Genomic DNA, 22,021 nt, shown 5'->3' on the forward strand with positions numbered 1-22,021 from the left:
ATATACACGCTCCGGTCGCCCAAGTGTGTTTGAAAGATGAGACTAAGAGGAAAAGCGATGGTGCAGGTGTGAGTCATGAGCCAGATGACTGGGAGAACTGAACAACTTGAGCCGATGCTGCCGAGATTGTCCAACATTTATACTTTCACACTTGGATCCACCTCTGTAGTCATCTTAATACACCCGATTCTGCAGCCCTTATCGTCAGCCCCAGTGTATGGGGAGGAGGAATAGAAAAAAATTTGTTTCATAAGTGCAGATTGTAAACAATGACAAAGAAATTCACAGGGACGGTTTTCTGAAGCAGGGATCACCACTAGTCCCAACGTCCTGACCTAAACACAGTGGTCGATTTTAAGGAAACAAAACAAAAAAGAATATCTTTAGACAGCAGAGCTGTTTCATCTCTATGGCTACTTTACAGTTTTAGGGCTCTGTGCTCAGTTGGGTGACTAACAGAGGACATGTCTGCCAGTATCAACATCTCCTGATACAAGGCACGTCATAATAACATCTCAACCTTACAGTGACATCTTACTAAGTGTAGGTAGAAAGTCGCAGAAACACACCTAGTGCAAATCTTTGTGGTGTAATGGAAACACGACGACCATCACTATTAAATCCTACAGCAGAAGGGAGGAGGGGGAAACTGAACGACAGCTTAAGCTACCCTGAAGCAGCAAACAATCACACCGAACAAAGTTACAAAAATACGTTTTGGTCACCCGACCAACTTCAGCTTTTCTTTCATTTTTTAGCTGTGTGCGTTTAAGGCTGCCAGACCCATTAAGTCCAGTGGATGTGGAGTCAGTCCAGCGCCTTGACATCCAACTCAACACCAGTCATTCGTCACACTCGCATCCATACACGCTTCACACAAAATTACTGTCAAAACTTCACCAGCAGCTCTAAGATTAAAGGGAGAACATCGGTTTGATAAATAATGTGCGTCGCATACATCCGAAGAGGCTTTCCGACTGTAAATACTCCGTCCCGCTCAGTAACAAAACATGCGCTGGACTCCAATCGCACCAGTAAGAAAAAGGCAGCTGCCGCTCGTCGATGTGAAATCTTTAAAGACAAGCCTGCCGACAGGTGTGCCATCATCACATTAGCTGGGTCTTTTTTTTTTTTTTGGTAGACTCTGAACACACCGTCTTGTTTAACTTTTGCTCCATGCTCCTGGAAAACACTCCAAAACTTTCCTTGAAGGTCTTGAAACATCTACAAACTGCAGCTTGGTTATTGAGCCCTAAAGCCGCCAGTGTCTTCTGTATGCCTAAGAACTTTTTATTCCCTTATGGAGACTCGGGCCTCGACGATCAGGAAAGAGAGGGACTTGACCTCAAACTGGATGCTTCATCTCCAACCAATGACTACTGATCCTTGGCAATGGGATTAGCAAGTGAGCAGTGGAAAACTACAAAGATGCCAAAAGTCCAACTGAGACAGAAGTGTGTTTTAGGCCTCTCGTTTGCATATTTTGACCTCTCGCTGGCGGTAGGTAGAACAAAAAGGGCGTTGGGGCGGTTCTTCAGCAGAGTGGATCCTGTAGATGTGGAGGAAGCATCAGATGTCAAACCTACATCCTGGCCAGCAGGAATTGAAGCAGTTCATTACTTCCAGAGGCAGATTAGCGACGTCCCGGCAAGCAGGTTCTAGTCCGTGTATTCTGCCACGATGGACAACAGTACTGTGATGTCGTCTGGCTTCCCTCCTGCACAAATAAACAAAACAAAAAAAACCAGCTAGGATGGTGGTAGAAAAAAAATGTCTAAGCCATCACAAAGAGCAAAGGTTAACGTTGTGTGTCATTTCTCTGGAAAAGACACGACTCATGTTGCACGCAGAAAGCAGCAGAGGACCGAAATCGGCCAATTTCAGTTTGACCTGACTGGCGAAAGTAAACGTACAATACTAAGCAGCGTCAACAACACTCTTCAGTGTGAATGTGAAAAATTTTATTTTTAGATTTGGCAAGATGTTTTAAGTAAGTAACTGTTTTCTACGACGTAGCGAAACAACTGTAGTTCATTTAGACTAGGGGAGCTACAGAGTTTAGCAGACAACAGGAAGGCTGTACGGAGTGTAGCAAGTGTGCTTTTGAGCTTTTCTTATGAATGGTTTGGAAACGCCAGCAGTGATTGGACATCTCAGTTAATGTAGTAGTTCAGATCAGAGGGCTTCAAACTCCAGGCCTCATGGGCCAGTATTATTTAACTTTTAGATGCATTTCTGGCAGAGAGATTCCTGTCCAATCCCACTCCTACAGAAAAAAAAACAACAACACCTGTCCCATTTAAATCCTGGTCCAAAGTAAAAACAAACATTCCTGTCTCATCCTACTCCTGGTAAAATGACTCCCATTTTTCTTCTTCATCTAGTCTGTAGGCAATTCACCTTCTTTCATTTGACCTTCTCATTCTATTTTTTATCCCTTACAGTAAGGTGAGGTTGTTCTGAAGCAATCGGATTGGTTGACATGAGTTTTATTGCCTGACTCATGAAATATAATAACCCAACCAATACTGTCTCCAAGCAGTCTTCCTGTTACACTGCAAACGCTGGAATTGTGTAGCCGGTTGCAATGCTGTCTGTACTGTAGCTTTAAACTAGGTACAAAGAAACCTACCTCTGACATTCAGTCCGTTGTCGCATGCAAACTGTGCAAAAGGTGACATGTAGTTGGGGTCGTATGCCAGTACATGAGCTTGCTCTGCGATGCTGCGGGCGGTCTGCTGAATACTCTCATAGTTTGAGTTCTGAGGAAGCAAAAAAACAAACAAAAAGAAAGGGGGGAAAAAAAGAAGAAGTGAGCGTTAAGTTTTTCTTTTGGATTCAGACTCAGCAGCAGCAGTAATGTTCGTCACTTACCTTCAGTTTTTTCAGCTCTTGGAGGATCATATAATCAGGCATGTTGTCGAACAGCCCATCGGTGGCGGTGAGGATTATGTCACCCAGCTGCACGTCAAAGGAGGAGCTGTCAGCAGATTCTGGGCTGTAAACACACAGATTCAGATAAGGAGCACTGTCAGTTTAGTCCTTGATGAAAAACCTCACCTGAGTTTCATAAAGAGTACTGCAAACTAGTTTTAGTTTATTTACACCTGAAACATAGCTTGTCTTCTATCCTGGAAAGAAAATAATAAATCCAGTTGCATTATATGGAATTACACAGATTCACCTCGGTTATGAAAACATAATCTCACTTTAAAAGTAAAGTGTATTCAAGGATCTTAGAAAGAACAGTGTGGTCTAGTACAACATTAAGTGCTTCGGTTGCCAGAGTGGTCTCATGTTTGCTTCTTGGAAGATGCCCCCACTCTGCTGCAAACCCACCCCACAGTTATGAATATGATTCAATATAAAAGGTGTCTGGACTGCATCAGGACACAGTGAGACATGGCTCCCAAGAACAACCTGCCTTGTGCTGGATTATCTATGAAGTGGGAGGAAAAAAAGGCTCAGAAGGAGATGTTGGGATATTCAGTGTTGGCAGCAATGGATGGATATGAAAAAAAACAACAACCTGATTATTCTCATTTTACAAATACTCTTTAAGGCCAAGTCAGTTTTCATGAAGCCAGGAAGAACAAACCACATTAACTCAATCCTCATGCAGATAAAATCATCATGGAGCAGAAACTGTAACAGACATTCAGAGAGCAGTGTGCACCGTTTCCTCATCGAAGGAAAAATGGTTGATATAAACGTCACGGTTTAATATGACTTTAACTCAGCGGATCTTCATGTTTACGTATTTCAGCTTTGACGTTTGTCTTCTTCGAGCTGCTGCTGTTACTCAACTAGAGGTTTGATCTACTGTTGTATTCTGTAAGCTGCTGATTAAATCTTCAGTAAGACTGAAATTTCCAGATCATAAGACAATCCCCTCCTGTCTTTCCCCCAAGTGATTTTGGTAAAAAAAAAAAAAAAAAAACAATTAAAAAGAAGATATTAGCAATAAATGACTTGGACCATTATTTTAGGAAGGTGATGATATATATACAATATTCACTGAACTCCGATCCAGACCCGCATAGCATTCTGGGGGATGTAGGCAGAGGAAAGACTTGAGCCACTGAACCTCTCATTACCAGACAAGCAAGGTGAGTGACATCAACTTACTTACTCTCTGGTTACCTAGCAACAACTTGTTAAGTAACATGCACGGCAGCAGTCCAACAGTTTCAAAACTGCTTAATAATAATAATAAAATAATTAAAAACAGCAGGGAGTGAAAACTGGAAAGTTTGGGAATATTTCAAATATTTAAAAGAAACTAATCAACAAATATTCATGGACTGATATGAACCGCTTACATCAGCTTTTCAGCCGTATCATCCAGCCCTAGCAGAACGAAAAGCAGACTGGCAGAAACTAAATTCAGCTCCAGTAGAGCCATGCAGCCCACCTCTATCCGTGCTTCATGTTCTGCCAGTTTTCTAAGAATCACCTTTTAAGAGTCTTAAAAATAATCTGGTGGATCAAAGATGAACAAGTGAAACGGGAGCCGAATCCGCTGGCAGCAGCACCGACTCTGGACTCTTCATTTTGCCCCTCATCAGCCCACACAGACTTTGACCTGGGTAAGAGGGAAAGCTTGGCAAACATCCTGATCTCCGCTGACGTCTGCAGCGCTGCTGCTTGGCACGCCACAGCAACGAGACCCGGCAGCACGTGGCCCCTGACCCGCTGCTACGGCGCTACATGTGGGACGCGCAGGCCAGACTGAAAAGCTCTGCAGAGCGGTTCCGTTCAGATAATCTCTTTTGTCGCGTTTGTAACACAGACCGCCTATTAGTTAGCAGGGTGTCCCAGGCCACGCTGCAGCAGCTGTGCAGAAAAGTCCCAACAAGTCTTGAAAAAGTGCCAACGCCTTATAGTTCTCTCACTTTTTACAAATCCATGTTAAAACGCAGCATAAAAACAACATGGTGCTGCAACCAGTAAGAAAGGAGAAAACTAGGAGTTAAGAGCTAAAGGAAAACACAACGTTTTGCAAAAATATTCCCCACGGCATTATTCACTGAGCAGAGCGATTTTCTCATTACCAAAACTGCTAAGCTGAAGTTTCGGTCCTCCAAGTAAACCAAAATCCAGAGTAACAAGTGCAAACCTACGATTCCTCATCAGTCCCCAAAATACAGATCAGAGACATAGAAGGAATCTCAATTGTCAGTGCTACTATTAATATTAGTGCAGAGAAAATCTGTGCTGACTGTATTTAACCGTTTTTATGCAAGTGAAACTATGGTTAAATTATGATTGACGAAAAAAAAAAAATCACAAAGCAATATGCAATAATCTTTTATCCAGTTGGTTTTTGCAAAACGAAACAAAAAGCTTAGAGTTCTTTATCAGTCAGTCTGACTGTAGATCTTTTTGGACATAATCATAATGGACACAGGTAAAGTGCAGGTTCTGCTGGGCGGCTCACCTGTCGCTGAGCACGGCTCCCTCCGCGCCGGGAGGAGCGATGGACAGCTGGAAGGGTGTGTTAAAGTAGTGCTGCTGTTCGTCTGAGCGGTGGACCACCTCCCCGCCCCGGACCACCAGGAAACCCGAGTCTCCCAGGTTGGCTGTGTGCAGCTGGTGACTCTGCCTGTCCAACACCACAATGCAGGCGGTGCTGCTACCTGCAGACATAATCACACACAAATTCACTTCTTTAGAATTTACAAACCAAAATGTTGACCAGCATTGCGACCGCTCCTAAAACGAGATGAAAATAAACTCTATTGGCTGCAGGTCAGGTCTGTCCAAACTGTGGCCCTTGAAATGATCTTTGATCGGCCCTCTGACCGCAAATCAAGATTGGTAAAATGGGGCAAGAAAATAGAAAATGATGAAACTGTCTGAAGTGTTTTTGCACATTTTGGATCTTCTAGAATTCATAAGAAATAGTGTTGAAACTAAAAAAAGAGACATCACGATAAACTTATCTTTGCATTGTAAATTGAATGAATTTTGTATCCCGCAAGTACTTTAAATTTGCCAGTTTTGGTCTCAGGGGCAAAAAGTTTGACCATCACTACAGAATCATACGGAGCCGTCTTGAGGCATTGAAGACCAAAAGTTATCAAAAGCTTTTTTCCTCATCAAAGATGAATACAAACATTTTTTTTCCAGCACAATTTCCTGATAATTGAACTGTACCACAATAACTTACTCAATGTGTACATTTAGGAGACAAATTAAATCACCCTAAAATTTAGAATTTTTTTTTCATATTTTATATATATGTACACTGCCTGGCCAAAAAAAAGGTCGCCACCAAAAAATGGTCACACTCTCTAATATTTTGTTGGACCGCCTTTAGCTTTGATTACAGCCCGCATTCGCTGTGGCATTGTTTCAATAAGCTTCTGCAGTGTCACAAGATTTATTTCCATCCAGTGTTGCATTAATCTTTCACCAAGATCTTGTATTGATGAGGGGAGAGTCTGACCACTGCGCAAAGCCTTCTCCAGCACATCCCAAAGATTCTCAATGGGGTTAAGGTCTGGACTCTGTGGTGGCCGATCCATGTGTGAAAAAGATGTCTCATGCTCCCTGAACCACTCTTTCACAATGTGAGCCCGATGAATCCTGGCATTGTCATCTTGGAATATGCCCATTCCATTTGGGAAGACAAAATCCATTGATGGAATAACCTGGTCATTCAGTATATTCAGGTAGTCAGCTGACCTCATTCTTTGGGCACACAATGTTGCTGAACCTTGACCTGTACATATATATATATATATATATATATATATATATATATATATATATATATATATATAGAGAGAGAGAGAGAGAGAGAGAGAGAGAGACACATTTTGGTAAACTCCCCTAAGCAGAAGAGATGAAAAGGAGGAAACTGGATCTGTTGGAGCAGGCTGACAACGAGGGGCCACACCCTGCTGGTGATTCATCCAGAGCACCAAAATATTCTCTCTGGGATCAACCTTCAAACTCCCCCAGCCTGTACACGCTGTGACTCAGTCCTCTGCCTCTCACTTTTCTCTGCAGCTAAACAATTACACACGCCGCCTGCCTCAACGGCATTCCTCCGGCCGTGTAAAGGATGGTACAATCCAAACTTTTGTTTTCCCCGGCTCTGCTGCCGGGTTCTCAGTGGAAAACTACCGACGTTTGCTGAGACAAAGATCCGTTCCCTTGTCACGCTCCTTCGCCGATGTTAGATCGCGTGAGCTGGGTTTGTTTTGAGGCAACACCACGCAGGAGGAAAGGGATACTGGCTGGGACATTCCTAGGAGTTCTTAATGGGATCTGGCTGTTGTGAGTCATAATGCAAAAATCCCAGCCCAGGCAGCAATAAACCAAGTAGATGAAAACCGCCCAGGCCCGGATAATGTAGCTCAGATCTAAACCACATGGAAATGTGCCGTTTTCACTGTAAGGCGCAGCATGTCTGCACACAGCGGTGGCTACAGTCTAAACCCCTGTCAACTGATGCCAATGGTTTTCTGTTTCGACGTGGTGGGGTTTGTCCTTATTCTGTAGAATAATAAAAGCGCCAATACAAGGTAACATAACGTGCAGGATACCAAAATAAATGTTTTTTCTGCTTACCCAGTAGAGGCACTTTGTTCTGTAGTAGCTCGTAGTAGCTGGTCGTAAGGACTCCCACCGGGCTGCTGGGGACAAAACGTCCTTCCTTCACCAGCCTCTCGCACGTCTTCATCAGCGTACTGGAAAACTGCGACGGGTCCACACCGTAGTCTCTCCAGCCACCAACTCCATCCGCTACACCTAAAAACAAAAAAGCAAACAGGTGAGATGGTTATGTAAGCACTGAAGTGCAAGGAAATAAAAATGGATGTTTGGATGGAGACACATTTGTGAAGCAGTGAATATTTATAACATTTTTAAATTATTTCTGCTCAGGCTCAGTTAAAGTCCACAGCTGTGGCTAGATTATACAGTGTTTACTGAAAATACTGCAAGTTTTTTGTTGCGCGTCTATTAGCTTTGCACATCTAAAGACATTGGCCCATTCCAACCCAATCTCCACCCGCGTTCATATCAAGCACTCGCAGCATCATTCTGCCACCACCATGTTTCATCATGTGTAGTCATTGCGATGTATACAGTTTGAGACACACATTATAAAATCGAAACCATCGTTTTACTTCTACTTCACTCGGTTTGTGTTGTGCGATCACATAAAAATGAAAATCAAACATCTCGGCTTGTGGTAGTAAGGCGAAAAAAGTTCAACAGGCCTGAACATTTGAGCAGAGATCTAATTAAATTACTCAAATTTTAGTTTGTTTATTAAGACCTGAAGATGTTGTGTTTATTGGGCTTTATAGTTTTGCCTTATAAGAGCTTTATGGTGGGAATCCAAGATTTGCCTAGAAAGGAAGGTTTCTGGGCTCAAGACGCCAGAATCTGTTCTGCTGACCATACAAGGACAGTAACACTGCATCATCCCACCCAGAGTCAGACAATAGAGACCAGCCTGCAACCTAAAAAACAAAAAATTTAAAAATGAAGCAAGCCGGTCCAAAAACAATACGATTTTGTGTTGAAAGTGTTCCAATTTGCAAGTTAAATCTGGCAACCTGATCTACTCTGCGGGTGTCAGCACATACAATCAGCTTAGGTGGTGGGAGTCCCACAAGACTTAAATGACAGGTTGTCCACACAGATCAAGGTTTCTGTGTCTCAGTGCTGATTCCACAAAAAGCAGGTTTGGATTTCCGTGCTGTTCAGGTTTTACAGAAATTAACCCAGTCTTTAAGAACAGTGGCCCTACACATTTCAGCCTGCAGCTACAAGCTGCTAAGTGAAGAATGATGCTGCGTGCGTAGCAATATAATTTCTGGAGCAAACAAAAGAGCAGACGCTTACCCAAAACATCGGCGGACCTGTGCCGGGCGATGAAGCACGCGTCGTCCCCATAACACATCCCTTTCTTCAGGATGCCTCTGCGGAAGTCTTTGCCGAAGCCGCAGCTCGCCGTCACCAGGCTGTAGTCGCGGCCGTCTGTCTGAGAAAGCCCGCCGATGACAGCTCTGGCAACAAGTCTACCGTAAGACAGCACGGACAACATCACCTACGCTCCAGCTCCGTACGACACAAACCGGCCAAGCTAGCAGCTAAGCTAGCTTAGCGTCGATGTGAGCACGCAATGTTTGACAGGCGAACCAGGCTGGAGAAGTGCCGCCGCCGCCGAAAACAGCCGCCGCGCATAAAGACGAATTGTCGCCGACGGTGGAAGTAGTCTCCCGAAGCTGTTTTCTTTCCTTTTTTTTTTTTTTTGGTGTTTTAAGCAGAAAGAAATTCAAAGAAATTGGTTTCTTCCTCTGTTGAAGTCCTGCGAGGGTTGGTTGTGAGCGGCCATGCTGCCGCTTTGCCTAAGAGAGACTGTGGAGCAGCTGCTGCTGCTGTGGCCTCAGAGCGCGCGGTCTTGTGACTGCTCTGACGTCAGAGGTTATTACCAAATCAACGTTTCCTAATACGGAAACACAACGTCCTGTCCTTCTGTCGGACGAGATGTACACCAAATACAACACTGGAAATCGATAAGACTTTTTGAAGAAAGGTAATTTAAGCATAAAAAGTTCAATTAAAAAGAATTTTGAAAAACTTAATCTTTTTTTCCTAATTAAAATAATTTGGCAGAACATTTGTCTCCTTGCGAAAACCCGCAAAACGTCGTTTGATGGTCACAGTACGTTACAATATACAACTTCTTTTTGTATTTTCTGTTTATTAGGTTTAAGAGGAATAAAAGCCTTAGAAACAAACAACATTCAGGTATCAATTTCCATCCTAAAACACACCGGAGTTTATTAGAAAGATTTAGACATTACAATAGTGCTTGTTTATTGTTTTTAATTTAGCACAAGACTTATTTAAAAATGTGATGCAGTGTAGTCAATTCTCTATGAAATTATGAGTAAATTAACTGTAAATAAAGATTACAGACATAAACTTGTGTCTGTGGCTTTCCTCAAACATTTTATAAGCCATTAACAATTACAGGTGAATGAAATGACAAAGGAAAGACATAAAATAAACTTGGAAAAAAAACAGTGTGCACAGCTTCAAACAAGGCATTCCTGTGCATAAGTAGCCATATTATTACATTTTTCCTGATTGAACAGTCATATGTGGCAAAGACTAGCTGCAAAATGGAGTGCAAAACACCTGAGGTTTTTCCGTGGTGACATATCAATTTACCCCTGTGGACAGGAAAACAATAAAATATCTTTGCTTTCATCAGGCAGGAGTGGATATCTTTGCGGTATTGGCAGCGTGAAAAATAACCAATCCTTTGACTGCAGAACATGAAAGCAGACCAGGAAGAATGCATCTCTGGCCATTTGGTCCCCCCAGCAGTGTGGCCCCTCATTTCTTGGCTTGCTTGGTGACCATGTTGCGGGGGGGAGTCACAGGACGGCTGCCGTTGGGCTTTTTCTTCTCAGCTGGTTTTAAAATCTGCAGGAGAAGCACAACGCAGAAACCTTTTCAGAAAATAACTCTGCAAATCACCATTTCAATACTACTCCCAGAGTTCCCTAGGTTCAGCACACACACGGGAATGATTAACAGCGCTAAGATCCTCCTCCTAGCTCTGATTGGTTATTTCTAGTTGGAACTGTGAGAAGGCAGAGAAGATTGATTTTTTTCATAGATTATTTGTCTCATTCAGTACTGTCATGATATTGACAGTTTCAACAAATGTGTAAAAAACAATAAAAAAAAATTTACATACCGCAGCTTTACTGAGGCGACAACAATAAGATTCTATAATTTTTTTTCAGTTTATGCAAACATGAATCAAATACATTAAATATGTGATACAATACAGTGTGTGACTAATGAGACAAAAACCATCCAATTTCACATAAAACATTATGACGTCACAGTTCAATGTTTGACGGCCATATTGGATTTTGGTTGGTATCCTGACTTCAAAATGCCATCCTGTTTATTTTTCCCTCCCAACAAGGAATTCTGATTGAAGTAGGATGGAGCGCAGCTCAATGTCAGTAAATATTATGAATCCATTTTTTGTTGTTGTTCATATGAACACGCTTTTACTGCTGAAGTCCAAAAGGAGAGAGAAAAAAAAAAGTCATTTGGCTTTGATGGTTTATGCAGAAAAAAGCCGGATACCTGAAAGGAGCACATGAGAGTCTCATCAACGCTCATCATGGCACCGGCGTTGTCGAACTCCCCGCAATAATTCGGCGCCGAGAACAATGTGACGAGTTGCCTCTTTGCGAAGAATTCGTAGCCATCCTCAACAACCTGAGAAAAAAATAAATAACAGTAAATTTTTTTTTTCCTGTAAGAAAAATCATTATATGAGGTCTAAGGTGGCAATGAGCCCAAAGTAAAACAACATTAACACAAGCTGCGTCTCCATTACAAATGTGCACAAAACTTTGTCCATATTCCGCCAATTGTGTTCTGACGCTGATGTCAAAATTTCACAATTGCGTTGTTTCCATTAAATAAGAAACACAATTAAAATCACACGTGAATCATGCCGCGTCATCATCCTCCAACTACTTCCTGTTGTCTTCTTCATGGTTTGCATCAGTGGCAGCAGCTCGCTGATCATGTGACTCGCGTGATGTGAAAAAAGTGTTTGCATTGCAGTTTTGCGAAATAAACCAATTTCGATATAAAAAAAAATCCACCTCATCAAAAATGTTTTTTTTAAATTATTGTGTTTCTGTTAAGCAAATTTATTTTCAAAATGTCAAGTTGCGCAATTATACGGTTAATAGAAACACAGCTACTGTTTATTAACGGAAAGTCATTTAGCCATATGACATTCACCAACATTAAGCATTATTGCATGTCTTGCTAATATCATGCAGCCCTAGTAAACTTATGAATAGTTATTTATTGACTTCTATCTTTAGATGGTGACCAACAAAAACCCTATTTTCTTGGGGGGATGGGGGGGGGATTTAGTTTTTTGAGGTTTTCCTGAAACCTACACATTTCAGTATTTTTAATTGATGTTATTTTAAAACCAAGAAAGAAAAAAAAACATTTTGCTGTACTGGGCACAAACGTTAACATACAAAAAATAGGCCGAAGGTATACGAAAACAAAATGACTGGGAACACGAGTACAGTCTGTGCAGTAAGCCTGCCAACTCCCTGCGCTGGATGCGATGTCCTTGTACAAATGCGCTCTCGTTTCTGTTTGCTAAAGACTTGGGGCGCTGGAGTTACCTGGTGGGCGCGGCAGATCAGATCCAGGTCGTGCTTGTGCAGGAACTTGGCTACCACTTCGGAGCCGAAGGTAAAGGAGACGCCCCTGTCGTTCTCCCCCCAGCCCAAAACGTCCTTGTCCGGGTCGGACCACAGCAAGTCGCACAGCAGGCCCTGGTCAGGCACGTCAGTGGGACGCATGATGCGTCTGATCTGCTCCATGGACTGAAGGTCGGGTGACAGTCCTTGATGCAAAAACAAGGCAGCGATACCAATAAACAAACAAATACAGGGGACACGACCTGTTACATGTGGGTCAGTCCAAGTGGAACGACAAACTGCAGAGGAAGCGTTTGACAAAGACAAATAAGAACAGCATACGTCAGAGACGCATCAAGTTTTCTAATAAGCCACAGATGTGAAAATAATACACACAAAAAAACATAACACTGTGTACAGAGAACTAGTGAAAACAAGAACCTACCTCCATGGCAGCAAAAGATCTTCTCGTCCACAATCGCAGCAATAGGGAGGCAGTTAAAACAATCTGTGAAGGTCTTCCAGAGCTTGATGTTGTACCTTCGTTTACCTAAATTATGACGACAACAAAGGATGCTTTAATTTGTCATTGTGTGATAAACATACATAAGAGAAACAGCCAGAGGCAGAAACCAATCAGATGTTTCCTTGAGTTCGGACTAAACTATGATGACAGGTTGAACACAGAAAAATCAGATTTTTTCCCCCCATGATATTAAATGGATCAAAACTAATTTCTCCCACTAGTTTCAATCACAACCTATTCAACCAATGGCCTATTTTTTTATTTCAGTTAGAAAAAAAAAAGTAAATCAAAATAAAAAACAGGGACAGACAATGAAACGCCTTCATTGTCTGCTGGTACTTGTGGCACATTTTCTCTTTTATGGGTTATAATCATTCTGCGATGGACTGGCGACCTGTCCAGGGTGACCCCGCCTTTCGCTCGTTGACAGCTGGAGATAGGCACCAGCAGCCCTGCCGACCCAATGGGAAAAGGGTGTAAGAAGACAGATGGATTGGTCTGTAAAAGCCAGATTAGTGCAGCTCTTTCATGTAGCTAAAATATAAGAGATGCTTTTATAGTATGACAAAAAAAATGGGAATAACCAAAGTTATGCAAACGTGTTTTGGCTTCATGTCATCGCAAGCTTTCGTCTTGATTTTTGTTATTAAACCTTATTAAAACCTTTGCCTAATTTTGGAGTTTATGTAGTTCTTCAGAAGCCAGCGCTCATTTACTTTTTTTCTCCCCTCTATTTTAGATTTCCTCCTTTTGTAATCTTACACGAGTCAGTGCCCTTCAAACAGCCCATACCCTGCCAGAGAAATCGCGTGTCAACGCCTGAATCCTATTTAGCTGCTAAATTCTCTTTGAACACAAAACACTAAAACACATCTCAAATTCAGGTCAATTAAACAATACTCACACTCATCGTAGAAACCATATATTCTGTTGATTGAAGCACATTCATGGTTTCCCCTCAGCAGGAAGAAGTTCTCCGGGTATTTGATTTTGTAGGCCAGAAGAAGACAGATTGTTTCAAGAGACTGCTTCCCCCTGTCCACATAGTCACCCAGGAACAGGTAGTTGCTCTCCGGAGGGAAGCCCCCATACTCAAAAAGCCTCAGGAGGTCATAGTATTGCCCATGGATGTCACCTGCCAGACAGAGGTGTGTGGGGGAGGGATTACTGGATATAATTAAAGTTTTGGCCTCTGAATCGTGATTTCGTAGCCGTTTTAAGATTCAGAATTAGCGACACACAATTTTCGCTCACCACAAATTTTGAGGGGGGCCTCCAGCTCCAACAGAATGGGTTGACTGAGAAAGATCTCCCTGGACTTCAGGCACAGTCCACGGATCTCGTTCTCCTGCAGTTGCACATTCTTGCCAGGCTTTGCTCCTCGGACTGCAACAAACAACAATCAGCAAATATGACAACTTAGCACACTGGCTGCCAAGTCAGCAACACCTAGCGCAGAATCTGGATGGGCAGGTTGGGTGGCACAGGAGAGCAGCAACCCGTGTGCCCAAACATAAGGAATAATTCATAGTAGTATTTATAAAGAGTGGCTAATTTTAAGAATTTGCGTAAAAGAAAAGCAGGTATAACATTAGTCTGTTTGTCAAACTAATGTTATTTTAGCGACATCGAAACTAACTGGGGGTAAAGTTCGCAAATTGAGCATAAATCACTTTATGGCACCTCATAAAGATGGGTACTGTTAATTCTTCTTTGTGAACAGTAACTCAATGCAGACAATACGCTTAGCGGCCGCTGACAACCTAATCAGGTCACACATCTAAGGGTGACAGAAAGTGACGTTACACCGGTATGCGCAATGTATGTGTGGTTTTCTTTACCTTTGGGAATCCTGAGATTCCTAATCATTAAGCACGTTTAGTGATAACCTGTGGTTATTCCCTAGGAGGAATAAATGCAAGGAAATGATAACTAAAGATGAGAAAATGAAGCTAGCTTTCCATTTACATCTGTTATTGTCACAACAGCATCGACATCCCCATTGTATTTTATTTGAGATCGTACTTACCTTCTAAAAGACGTTGAATAATACTGTCTATGTTGAGCTTGTCAACATCAGCCATTTTCTGTTTCTATATAAAAAAAGAAGATTCGGTAAGATCTCGGCGTTAGTACACTTGCGGAAGCTAGCTCGCTAGCTACCCTAGCATTAGCTACAGCCTATTAGCTTAGCTTAGCTCCGTGAATTTTCCGACTGAGCGTAAAAAAAATGTTACTGAGCCCCAGTTCGGCTTGTAGGCTCGCTGACGATTTTTTTGGTGAAAATTTATCAGCTACCTTACATCCCCGTTTTCATAAAAAAAAAAAAACGAAACACAGTCACGGCCTTTGTTTTAAAAAACCGGGGCATAAAAAAAATAAACGCCAATCGAACTAGCTGTTAGCTAGCGATGGTGTCTCTGTTTTCGCTCTGCCGCACCTTGAAGCGCTAACCAGCCAAGCTCCTGGGAGGATGGGGCCGCTGCTGCGCCGCTGCTGCCCTCTAGCGCTCCGGGTGGAAAAAACAGCATCCGGAGTTACGAACTGGACAACTTGAGACAAATTCTTTTTACATTTTTGAATTTACATCGACTAAAACATATCGTCTCCATTCTTAATTTCCCCTTTTCAAGATGAGAAAATCTTTAGCTTCAAAAGTGCAGTTATACCTAGACTGAGTCTTTTGGGATTTTCAGACATTTACAGTGCCTTGTGAAATAATTTTATACTCCTTGATTTTTTTTTCTCATTTTGTTTTATTTCAAGCAACATTTAAAAAAATAACCTTCTGCACCACTTTATGTTAGTCTAACACATAAAATCCCTACAAAACAACATTAAATTTTGTGTTTGGGTCAGGACTATTCTTAATGCTTTCTAGTTTATTCATGTGGCCTTTGGAAGAAATGGAGTTTGAAAAAAAAAACTATTAATTTTCAACTGGGATGATAAGAAATCAAACGGATTCCTAAAATGTGTTTATTTTAGGAATAAAATAAACACATTTATTTATTCCTATAAATTAATGTTAAAAACTTTTTAACATTAATAAAAGTTTTCACAATTTATTAATGAAAACTTTGACTTGACTCATTGATATTTTGAAATTATAGCCATAGGGGGTATATAGAATAGAATAGAATAGAAATAGCATTATTATCCCACAGAGGAAATACAGACAGCAGAATCAGATCACATACAAAGTTCCAAAGGTTATATTTCTTTTCCGTGATTCATATGCCAACTATTTTTGGCAGTTCTCATAAGCAACTGAAATAGCAAATATTTTTGCAATTATTCTAGATTCTTCTATTGGAGGAATCACAATCAAAAGCAGTGGCTGAAAAGAAGCTAAAACATAAACGGACCCGTATTCCTTCCAATAGCAAATGTCATAAATAATAATTTCTAGTCCAGACTGCTTCAGATTGCCTAGTTTATTACGTCCTGTCGGCTGCAGACGGGCCTGCATGTAGCTTAATGTTTGGGAGTTTGAAAGCTTAAGGAAGAACCCCCTGAACAGACATTTTATTGTCTCTGAAATGAGCTCTGTAAGAACTCAGCTTAAAGCAGCCGGCGGCCACTTCCTGTTTAATGAGCCGAAGCTTCTCATTCTAGCTAATAAACCTTCTGACGGAAACCTTTTAAGGATACATAGCTCAGCCCTCCGTTATATTTAGGCGCTCAAAAGAAGCTTGCAGTGACATTAGGACTCGGGATGCTGTCGGTGGTCCCACTGCCTCTTTTTACTGCCTCACTGTCAGCACGGGATTAAAAGTTAAATGACTACATGCGGCTATAATTAGATAGATATCTAATTATAGATTAGATATCATCACTGACAATGTGTTCCAGCTGCAACAATAGGAGGCCGAACCACACATACGTCTCTAAAACAGGACACAGGGATTTGTGGGGCTGGCATGGTGCATGTCGCAGTTATATTTGGTGTTAGTTGGACCCTGGTGAATGCTTTCTATTCTGTTGTTGTGTTGATGCATATCAAACCCTCCCTCTTTATTCATTCACTTAAAAGATATATATATATTTTTTACATGGATGTTGTTCTATAGTCACAATTTATGAATAGGAGTTAAAAATATACAAGGGAACAATACAAACACGAACCTTTCAGATGTATTTAAATGCCTATAGGAATACTTTTGTGAAATAACGACACAAACACATGATTTTATGTTAAAGATCAACACAGAGAGTTGCACTTTTTTAAAGTGGATGGGAAATGATGCACATCAAATATCTGTTTAAATTTAAAAGTGGGAAAATGATGATGTACAGTACAATGCAACCCTTTGTACTCCCATACCTATGAATAAAATCCAGTGTAAGCAGTTTCTTTCTAAAGTAACCTCATGAATTGTCTTTCTGTGCACACAGGGCCGAATTTACAAAATATGTGGGCTCCGGGGTTAGAGTCGGTTTTGGTGCCCTTTCAGCTGCAGAACAATTATTTTACTGGTAAAAATTACAATACATAAGTAGATAGGCAGGCAATATGACAGGTGCGGGCGACTTAGTTTTATCACAATATTTTGTAATAATGATAAAAGTGACAATTGCTACTTTTTTTAGGTAACTGTATGGTTTACACAGGAATCATAGCCCCACAAATAGAGTTCTTGAAAAACTCACCCCTTTGCAATATGCTTCTTTAGGACACTACTCGCATAGAAAAGTGTGATTTGTATGCATCACATTAACTGCATATTATCATATTTTCTCATTTATTGATATTAATTGGTGGTTTCATTGAGAAAACACTGGAGAAAATAGCAAAAAAACCCCAATGCAGACAATATGGACATTTATTTTTAACATTAATTAGAATTTATAGTGACAATGATAAATCAAAATTCTTATCATGACAAGAAATGTATCGCAATAAATGATAAACAATGTGATAAATGCCAACCCTTAGTATGTGACTGAACTTTAATTAGGACAGTTAGCAAAACCGAGACCACATTTCTTTTTCAACTTTTTTATTCAGACGATGGTTTGTGTGCCGACATAACTGGACACCAGCTGGACCCGTGAGGCTGACTCCATCTATTCCTGGTCCTTCTCTTCACCGTGTGTTATGATGTGGACCAGGTTCTTGTAGTCCAGGTTCCCCGCTACATCAGGAGGAAATGCTACAAACATCTGTTCCATCTGTGGACAGAAAATGAGATTCACATTTTTTTTCCCCCTTTAAAGTTCAGTCGAGTTCAAACTGCTCAAAAAGTCACAGGATGGTCGTCCGAGGTAGAGCACCGACCTCTTCAGCCGAGAATCTGTCCGCTTGGGTCGTCAACATCTCCGTCACGCTGTGAAAGCAAGCAGGGAAGGTGAGAAAATCAGCCGGCCGCTTCGTCTAAAATGTTGGCCTCATATTAATACTCACTAATCTTTCTTTAGTGTTCCTGTTCCCTCAGGGTCAAAGACTTTGAAAGCATTCAGGATGGTCTCCTCTGGGTCAGCACCTGATTAAAATGTAAATAGTTTTTTTTTTTAGGATTTAAAAAAAACAAAAAAAACACAACTTTATTTGTATGAATGATGATGATGATGATGATCCTGGATTACCTTTTAGTTTTTCCCCAAACATGGTGAGAAAGACTGTAAAGTTGACCGGACCCGGAGCCTCCTTCAGCATATCGTCAATCTCTTCCTGTTTGACGTTGAGCCGACCTGAGGGAGAAAGGAGGTCAGAGGTCAGGGTGGAGTGAAGCGTGGGGCTCTGGCTATTTAATTTGTTTAGTGTGTCATAAAGAAAAAATTATGAGTGTTCATTTTTCTAAATTTTATATTCATCACTTTGTATGAGTAACAAATGTTAGTCATACATTTGTAGATGTCAGCGTTCCAAATGGAATTATTTATTAGCTAAATATTTAGTTTACAAACTATATATTTAGCTAGGAAACTATTTAGCTCGCAAACTATATTTAGTTCCCAAATACATTAAGTCTGAACTAAATATTTAGTTTTCAAACTATGTGTGGTTCCAAATGAAATATTTATTTTGCTAACTAAATATTTGGTTTCACACTAAATATTTCTTTTCCAGACTTAGTCAGTTCCAAACCAAAAATGTATTTCCCAAACAAAATATTTATTTCTAAACTGAACTTTTTAATTTTCAAATTAAGCATTTGTGTTTCAAACTAAATATTAAGCCTGTGAATTTAATTCTGACATTTAAGAATAACATAGTGAAAACATGACTTTGAAAAATGAAGGTTCAGGTTCAATGTTACTGTTATTATTATTATTTTTTTAACTCTGTAACTTTACAAAAGGCGCCCCACAACACCCCGTTTTCTCTCACCTAAAGCTGCAAAAGTGTCCCTCAGGTCGTTCTTGTCTATGAATCCGTCTCTGTTTTGATCCATGATGGTGAAAGCCTGCAGGGGATTCAAAAACACCCGGCGTGACTCGAGTGGGTAGAGCAAGCGGTCCCCGCGGGGTGCAGCGCTCGGGTTCGGGTTTGCTCACCTCTTTGAACTCCTGGATCTGGGCCTGCTCGAACATGGAGAACACGTTGGAGCTCGCTCCATCCGCTCTCTTCTTGGCTTTCTTTGGAGACTGCAGGGTTTCACCACAACACCGAGATTAAACCCAAAACTACTACTACTACTATTACTACTACCAGCAGCAGCAGGTCAGTGGTAAATCGTTCACGACCGCAGCTAAGATGTGGCTAACAGGTTCAGGCTAGCAAGTTTGGACTTTCGCATTAGCACTCTCGCTAAGCTAGCTAAAGCTGGATATGGATACAGGCTTAAATTGTCGGCCCAACACAGAAACTTTCTCTACCAAAAGTCTTAAAACAGTTCAAGTTGATACTTTTATTCACTGTAGAGCCAACATAAACACAGCAGCCTCCTGACAGCACACTGTGAAAGAGAACAACCAAATTTAGTTAAATTCTAGCTTAGAGGATCAAAAGTAAAAAAAACAAAACAAAAACGTGATTGACTATCCAAATTTACGCTCGCAAACTAATGTGCCTGTTTGCAATTTAAATGTTTTAAATGGTGAAGTTAGTGCCACTTTTTTAAAGGAGTAATTATTGCTGACAATCCGACCAAAAGGAGCGTTAACACAGATCCTTCCTCCCAGGATAGACTTCCTAAGCATCCCTGCTCCCAACAAACTCATGTTTACATCTATGCATTGGGGAGATTTCTTATAATTTGATTTTATTTCCCCTTACTGTAAAGCCTCTTATTACTTTCGTCCTCTTTTTTTTCTTACCTTAGTTTATGTATTTATCCATTTGCTTTAAACTTGCTGCTGGTAAACCTGAATTTCCCCACAGTGGTAAAGGATATTTCTATCCATCACTTAACCTTTCACCACTGGACTATATATGTCAATTCTGGGCTATATGAGCAAATTTGCTCATTGCTTTTGGTTTTTGTGTTCCATCCCAGGATTCCTAGCAGGCCCCCATCAAGACCTCCCTTTTAAAAACTTTCTAGATTTGCTCCTGCACCAGGATGCCTTCTTTAACTTGACTGACTGTTGTTTTTTTGATGTCAACTGTGCCTTTAAGACGAGCCAAAGATGAGTGAGAGGCCGTAGGGGCACTTCCAGTGGGGCAGACATTTACTTAAGAAGGATTATGGACTCTGTCAGTTGGTCGTGGAAATATTATTTACTGTTTTGTGAGGAAGGAGGTGGCGGGGGTCTGGTCCGCTGCCTGCACTTCCATAGTTCCAGGATCACACGAGGGATTATTCCACAGGGCCTGGACGATGACAGGATGCTACTGTGAGTCCTGTTTGATCAGAAAACCCTCACAGGGAGGGATTATGTTGAGCTATTTACATGACTGCCAAGAAACTGTTAAAAAAAAAAAAGAAAAGCGTTGTGAGGGAATGCAGCGCCATGACATAATTTTGGATTTGCATGCCTTTCGACAGCTGAGGTCTAATGCTTGCTGTGGATCAGCTCTGGGGCTCTCGGATATCCCTCAGACAGGACCTCTGGCGCCCCAAAATTGTTGCCTTGTCTTTTTTCTTAAGATGGTTAAACATGAAATGATACAGTTTGCTGCTGAGCAACAATTTTGTTGGTCAAAATTGGCGCTTGCCTATTTATCTCTTCTCCTAAGTGTCCTCTCTACAACACTGTAATTGAATTTTGAAGGACATTAAATTCTTGCAGTTAAGTTAATTCAATTTCTGACCGAATATACCAGTTTGATAATGTGTTGATTAAAAATGCTTATTTTTTTTACAGTGTTAAATACTGCTGAACCTTTGATTATAACTGTAAAGAACTGTCATAAGACTTGATAAAGTTTCCACCTCGAAGCAAGAATTAAAATTTATCTTCAGTTTTCAGTGGTTTGGTGATAGAAGTCAAACTCTGGTTTTTAGCCCTGAGCCAGACATTGCTAACGGATGGCAAATTGCCACTTTTGTTATCAGGGGGAAAACTTTATATAAATAAAATGTTAATGGATAAAATGTTTTCAGGAATGCTTTATTCCCTAATCACAACTTATTTTTTTGTTTCTTTTAAACATAAATGACAAATTAATAGAGTAAAATAGCCTTAATTCTTCGAATATGACTTCATGGTTTGGTTATTTTCTTACTTAAGCTTCTACTGATTGTAGTCTAGCTACACAAAAAGCATGGTAATACCAACAAATATTTTGGTTAAATTATTTTTTTATATATCAATGTCTTCTTTTAACACCAGTGTTCTCTCTTTTCAATGTGTTTTCCCATCTTGTCATCTCCCATCTTTTGTCTGTTTCTTCTGGGGTTTTTTTCTTTTCTTTTCCTGTCTCCAAGTTTCTCCTGTCTTTTGTTTGAGGTAGCATCGATCTAGCAGATCTGGCCACTTCCCCCAGACAGCCTGCGAAGCGATGCTAACTAAATGTGCATCTACTCACCATGTTTCCTTGCGGCTAGCCGACGACCAAGCCGTGTCCTTGCTGCTCTGTGACGGAGCAGCACACGAAACAATGGATAGATATGCTGACCGCTTTCCCCTCTGATATATAACGGTGCATGCTTATGCACTATAAATACTCCATGCCTTGTTTAGGCAGCGGCGCAGGTAAAGAGGACTATTCTCTCCCTGCCATCGGCCACCATTGTCTGAGTTCATGAGATTTAGGGATAATAGCCAAACGCACATACCCCCATTACTGAGGCCCCAGAATAACAACAGGACATAGCTCTGGCCCGGGAAGGACAGTTGTGTTTTGTGACTGACAGCTGCACTTGATGGGGTC

At 41.0% G+C, this 22,021-nt stretch overlaps 3 protein-coding genes across 4 annotated transcripts; all 3 read right to left on the bottom strand.

Annotated features, from left to right (window-relative positions):
- Window positions 1-241: 241 nt before the first annotated feature.
- On the bottom strand, window positions 242-9,397 carry pptc7 (PTC7 protein phosphatase homolog). Of its 2 annotated transcripts, XM_023341947.1 has the most exons (7): window positions 8,866-9,397; window positions 7,582-7,761; window positions 5,441-5,639; window positions 2,875-2,998; window positions 2,633-2,762; window positions 1,621-1,717; window positions 242-1,549 (listed from the first exon to the last, which is right to left on the bottom strand). In XM_023341947.1, exons 1-6 carry the CDS (start codon window positions 9,065-9,067, stop codon window positions 1,659-1,661), a joined length of 894 nt encoding a protein of 297 aa, XP_023197715.1. In that variant the 5' UTR covers window positions 9,068-9,397; the 3' UTR covers window positions 242-1,549; window positions 1,621-1,658. The 2 variants fall into 2 exon arrangements, with proteins under 2 accessions (XP_023197715.1, XP_005802175.1); XM_005802118.3 differs by having other exon boundaries at window positions 242-1,717; window positions 8,866-9,396.
- Window positions 9,398-9,707: 310 nt separating this feature from the next.
- ppp1cc (protein phosphatase 1 catalytic subunit gamma) lies at window positions 9,708-15,209 on the bottom strand. Its single transcript, XM_023341946.1, has 7 exons — window positions 14,789-15,209; window positions 14,014-14,145; window positions 13,664-13,894; window positions 12,679-12,783; window positions 12,216-12,439; window positions 11,140-11,274; window positions 9,708-10,458 (listed from the first exon to the last, which is right to left on the bottom strand). Exons 1-7 carry the CDS (start codon window positions 14,841-14,843, stop codon window positions 10,369-10,371), a joined length of 972 nt encoding a protein of 323 aa, XP_023197714.1. The 5' UTR covers window positions 14,844-15,209; the 3' UTR covers window positions 9,708-10,368.
- Window positions 15,210-17,745: 2,536 nt separating this feature from the next.
- On the bottom strand, window positions 17,746-21,785 carry LOC102221311 (myosin regulatory light chain 2, ventricular/cardiac muscle isoform). Its single transcript, XM_014469928.2, has 7 exons — window positions 21,677-21,785; window positions 19,261-19,350; window positions 19,094-19,169; window positions 18,349-18,453; window positions 18,167-18,245; window positions 18,041-18,089; window positions 17,746-17,934 (listed from the first exon to the last, which is right to left on the bottom strand). Exons 1-7 carry the CDS (start codon window positions 21,677-21,679, stop codon window positions 17,830-17,832), a joined length of 507 nt encoding a protein of 168 aa, XP_014325414.2. The 5' UTR covers window positions 21,680-21,785; the 3' UTR covers window positions 17,746-17,829.
- Window positions 21,786-22,021: the final 236 nt, after the last annotated feature.

This window comes from Xiphophorus maculatus, chromosome 11 (genome assembly GCF_002775205.1).
Source record: "Xiphophorus maculatus strain JP 163 A chromosome 11, X_maculatus-5.0-male, whole genome shotgun sequence".
NCBI classification, from domain to species: domain Eukaryota; kingdom Metazoa; phylum Chordata; class Actinopteri; order Cyprinodontiformes; family Poeciliidae; genus Xiphophorus; species Xiphophorus maculatus.

Coding starts and splice junctions, on each gene's coding strand:
- pptc7 (XM_023341947.1), bottom strand. CDS start 9,067: ATGTTGTCCGTGCTGTCTTACGGTAGACTTGTTGCCAGAGCTGTCATC. Junction 5,640..7,581: donor GAACAAAGTGCCTCTACTGG/GTAAGCAGAAAA, acceptor TTATGTCTGCAG/GTAGCAGCACCGCCTGCATT. Junction 2,763..2,874: donor AAGAGCTGAAAAAACTGAAG/GTAAGTGACGAA, acceptor TTGCTTCCTCAG/AACTCAAACTATGAGAGTAT.
- ppp1cc (XM_023341946.1), bottom strand. CDS start 14,843: ATGGCTGATGTTGACAAGCTCAACATAGACAGTATTATTCAACGTCTT. Junction 12,440..12,678: donor GATCTTTTGCTGCCATGGAG/GTAGGTTCTTGT, acceptor TTTTGCATCAAG/GACTGTCACCCGACCTTCAG. Junction 10,459..11,139: donor CTCTCATGTGCTCCTTTCAG/GTATCCGGCTTT, acceptor CTTCTCCTGCAG/ATTTTAAAACCAGCTGAGAA.
- LOC102221311 (XM_014469928.2), bottom strand. Junction 18,246..18,348: donor GTTTGGGGAAAAACTAAAAG/GTAATCCAGGAT, acceptor CATTTTAATCAG/GTGCTGACCCAGAGGAGACC. Junction 18,090..18,166: donor GGAACACTAAAGAAAGATTA/GTGAGTATTAAT, acceptor TTGCTTTCACAG/CGTGACGGAGATGTTGACGA.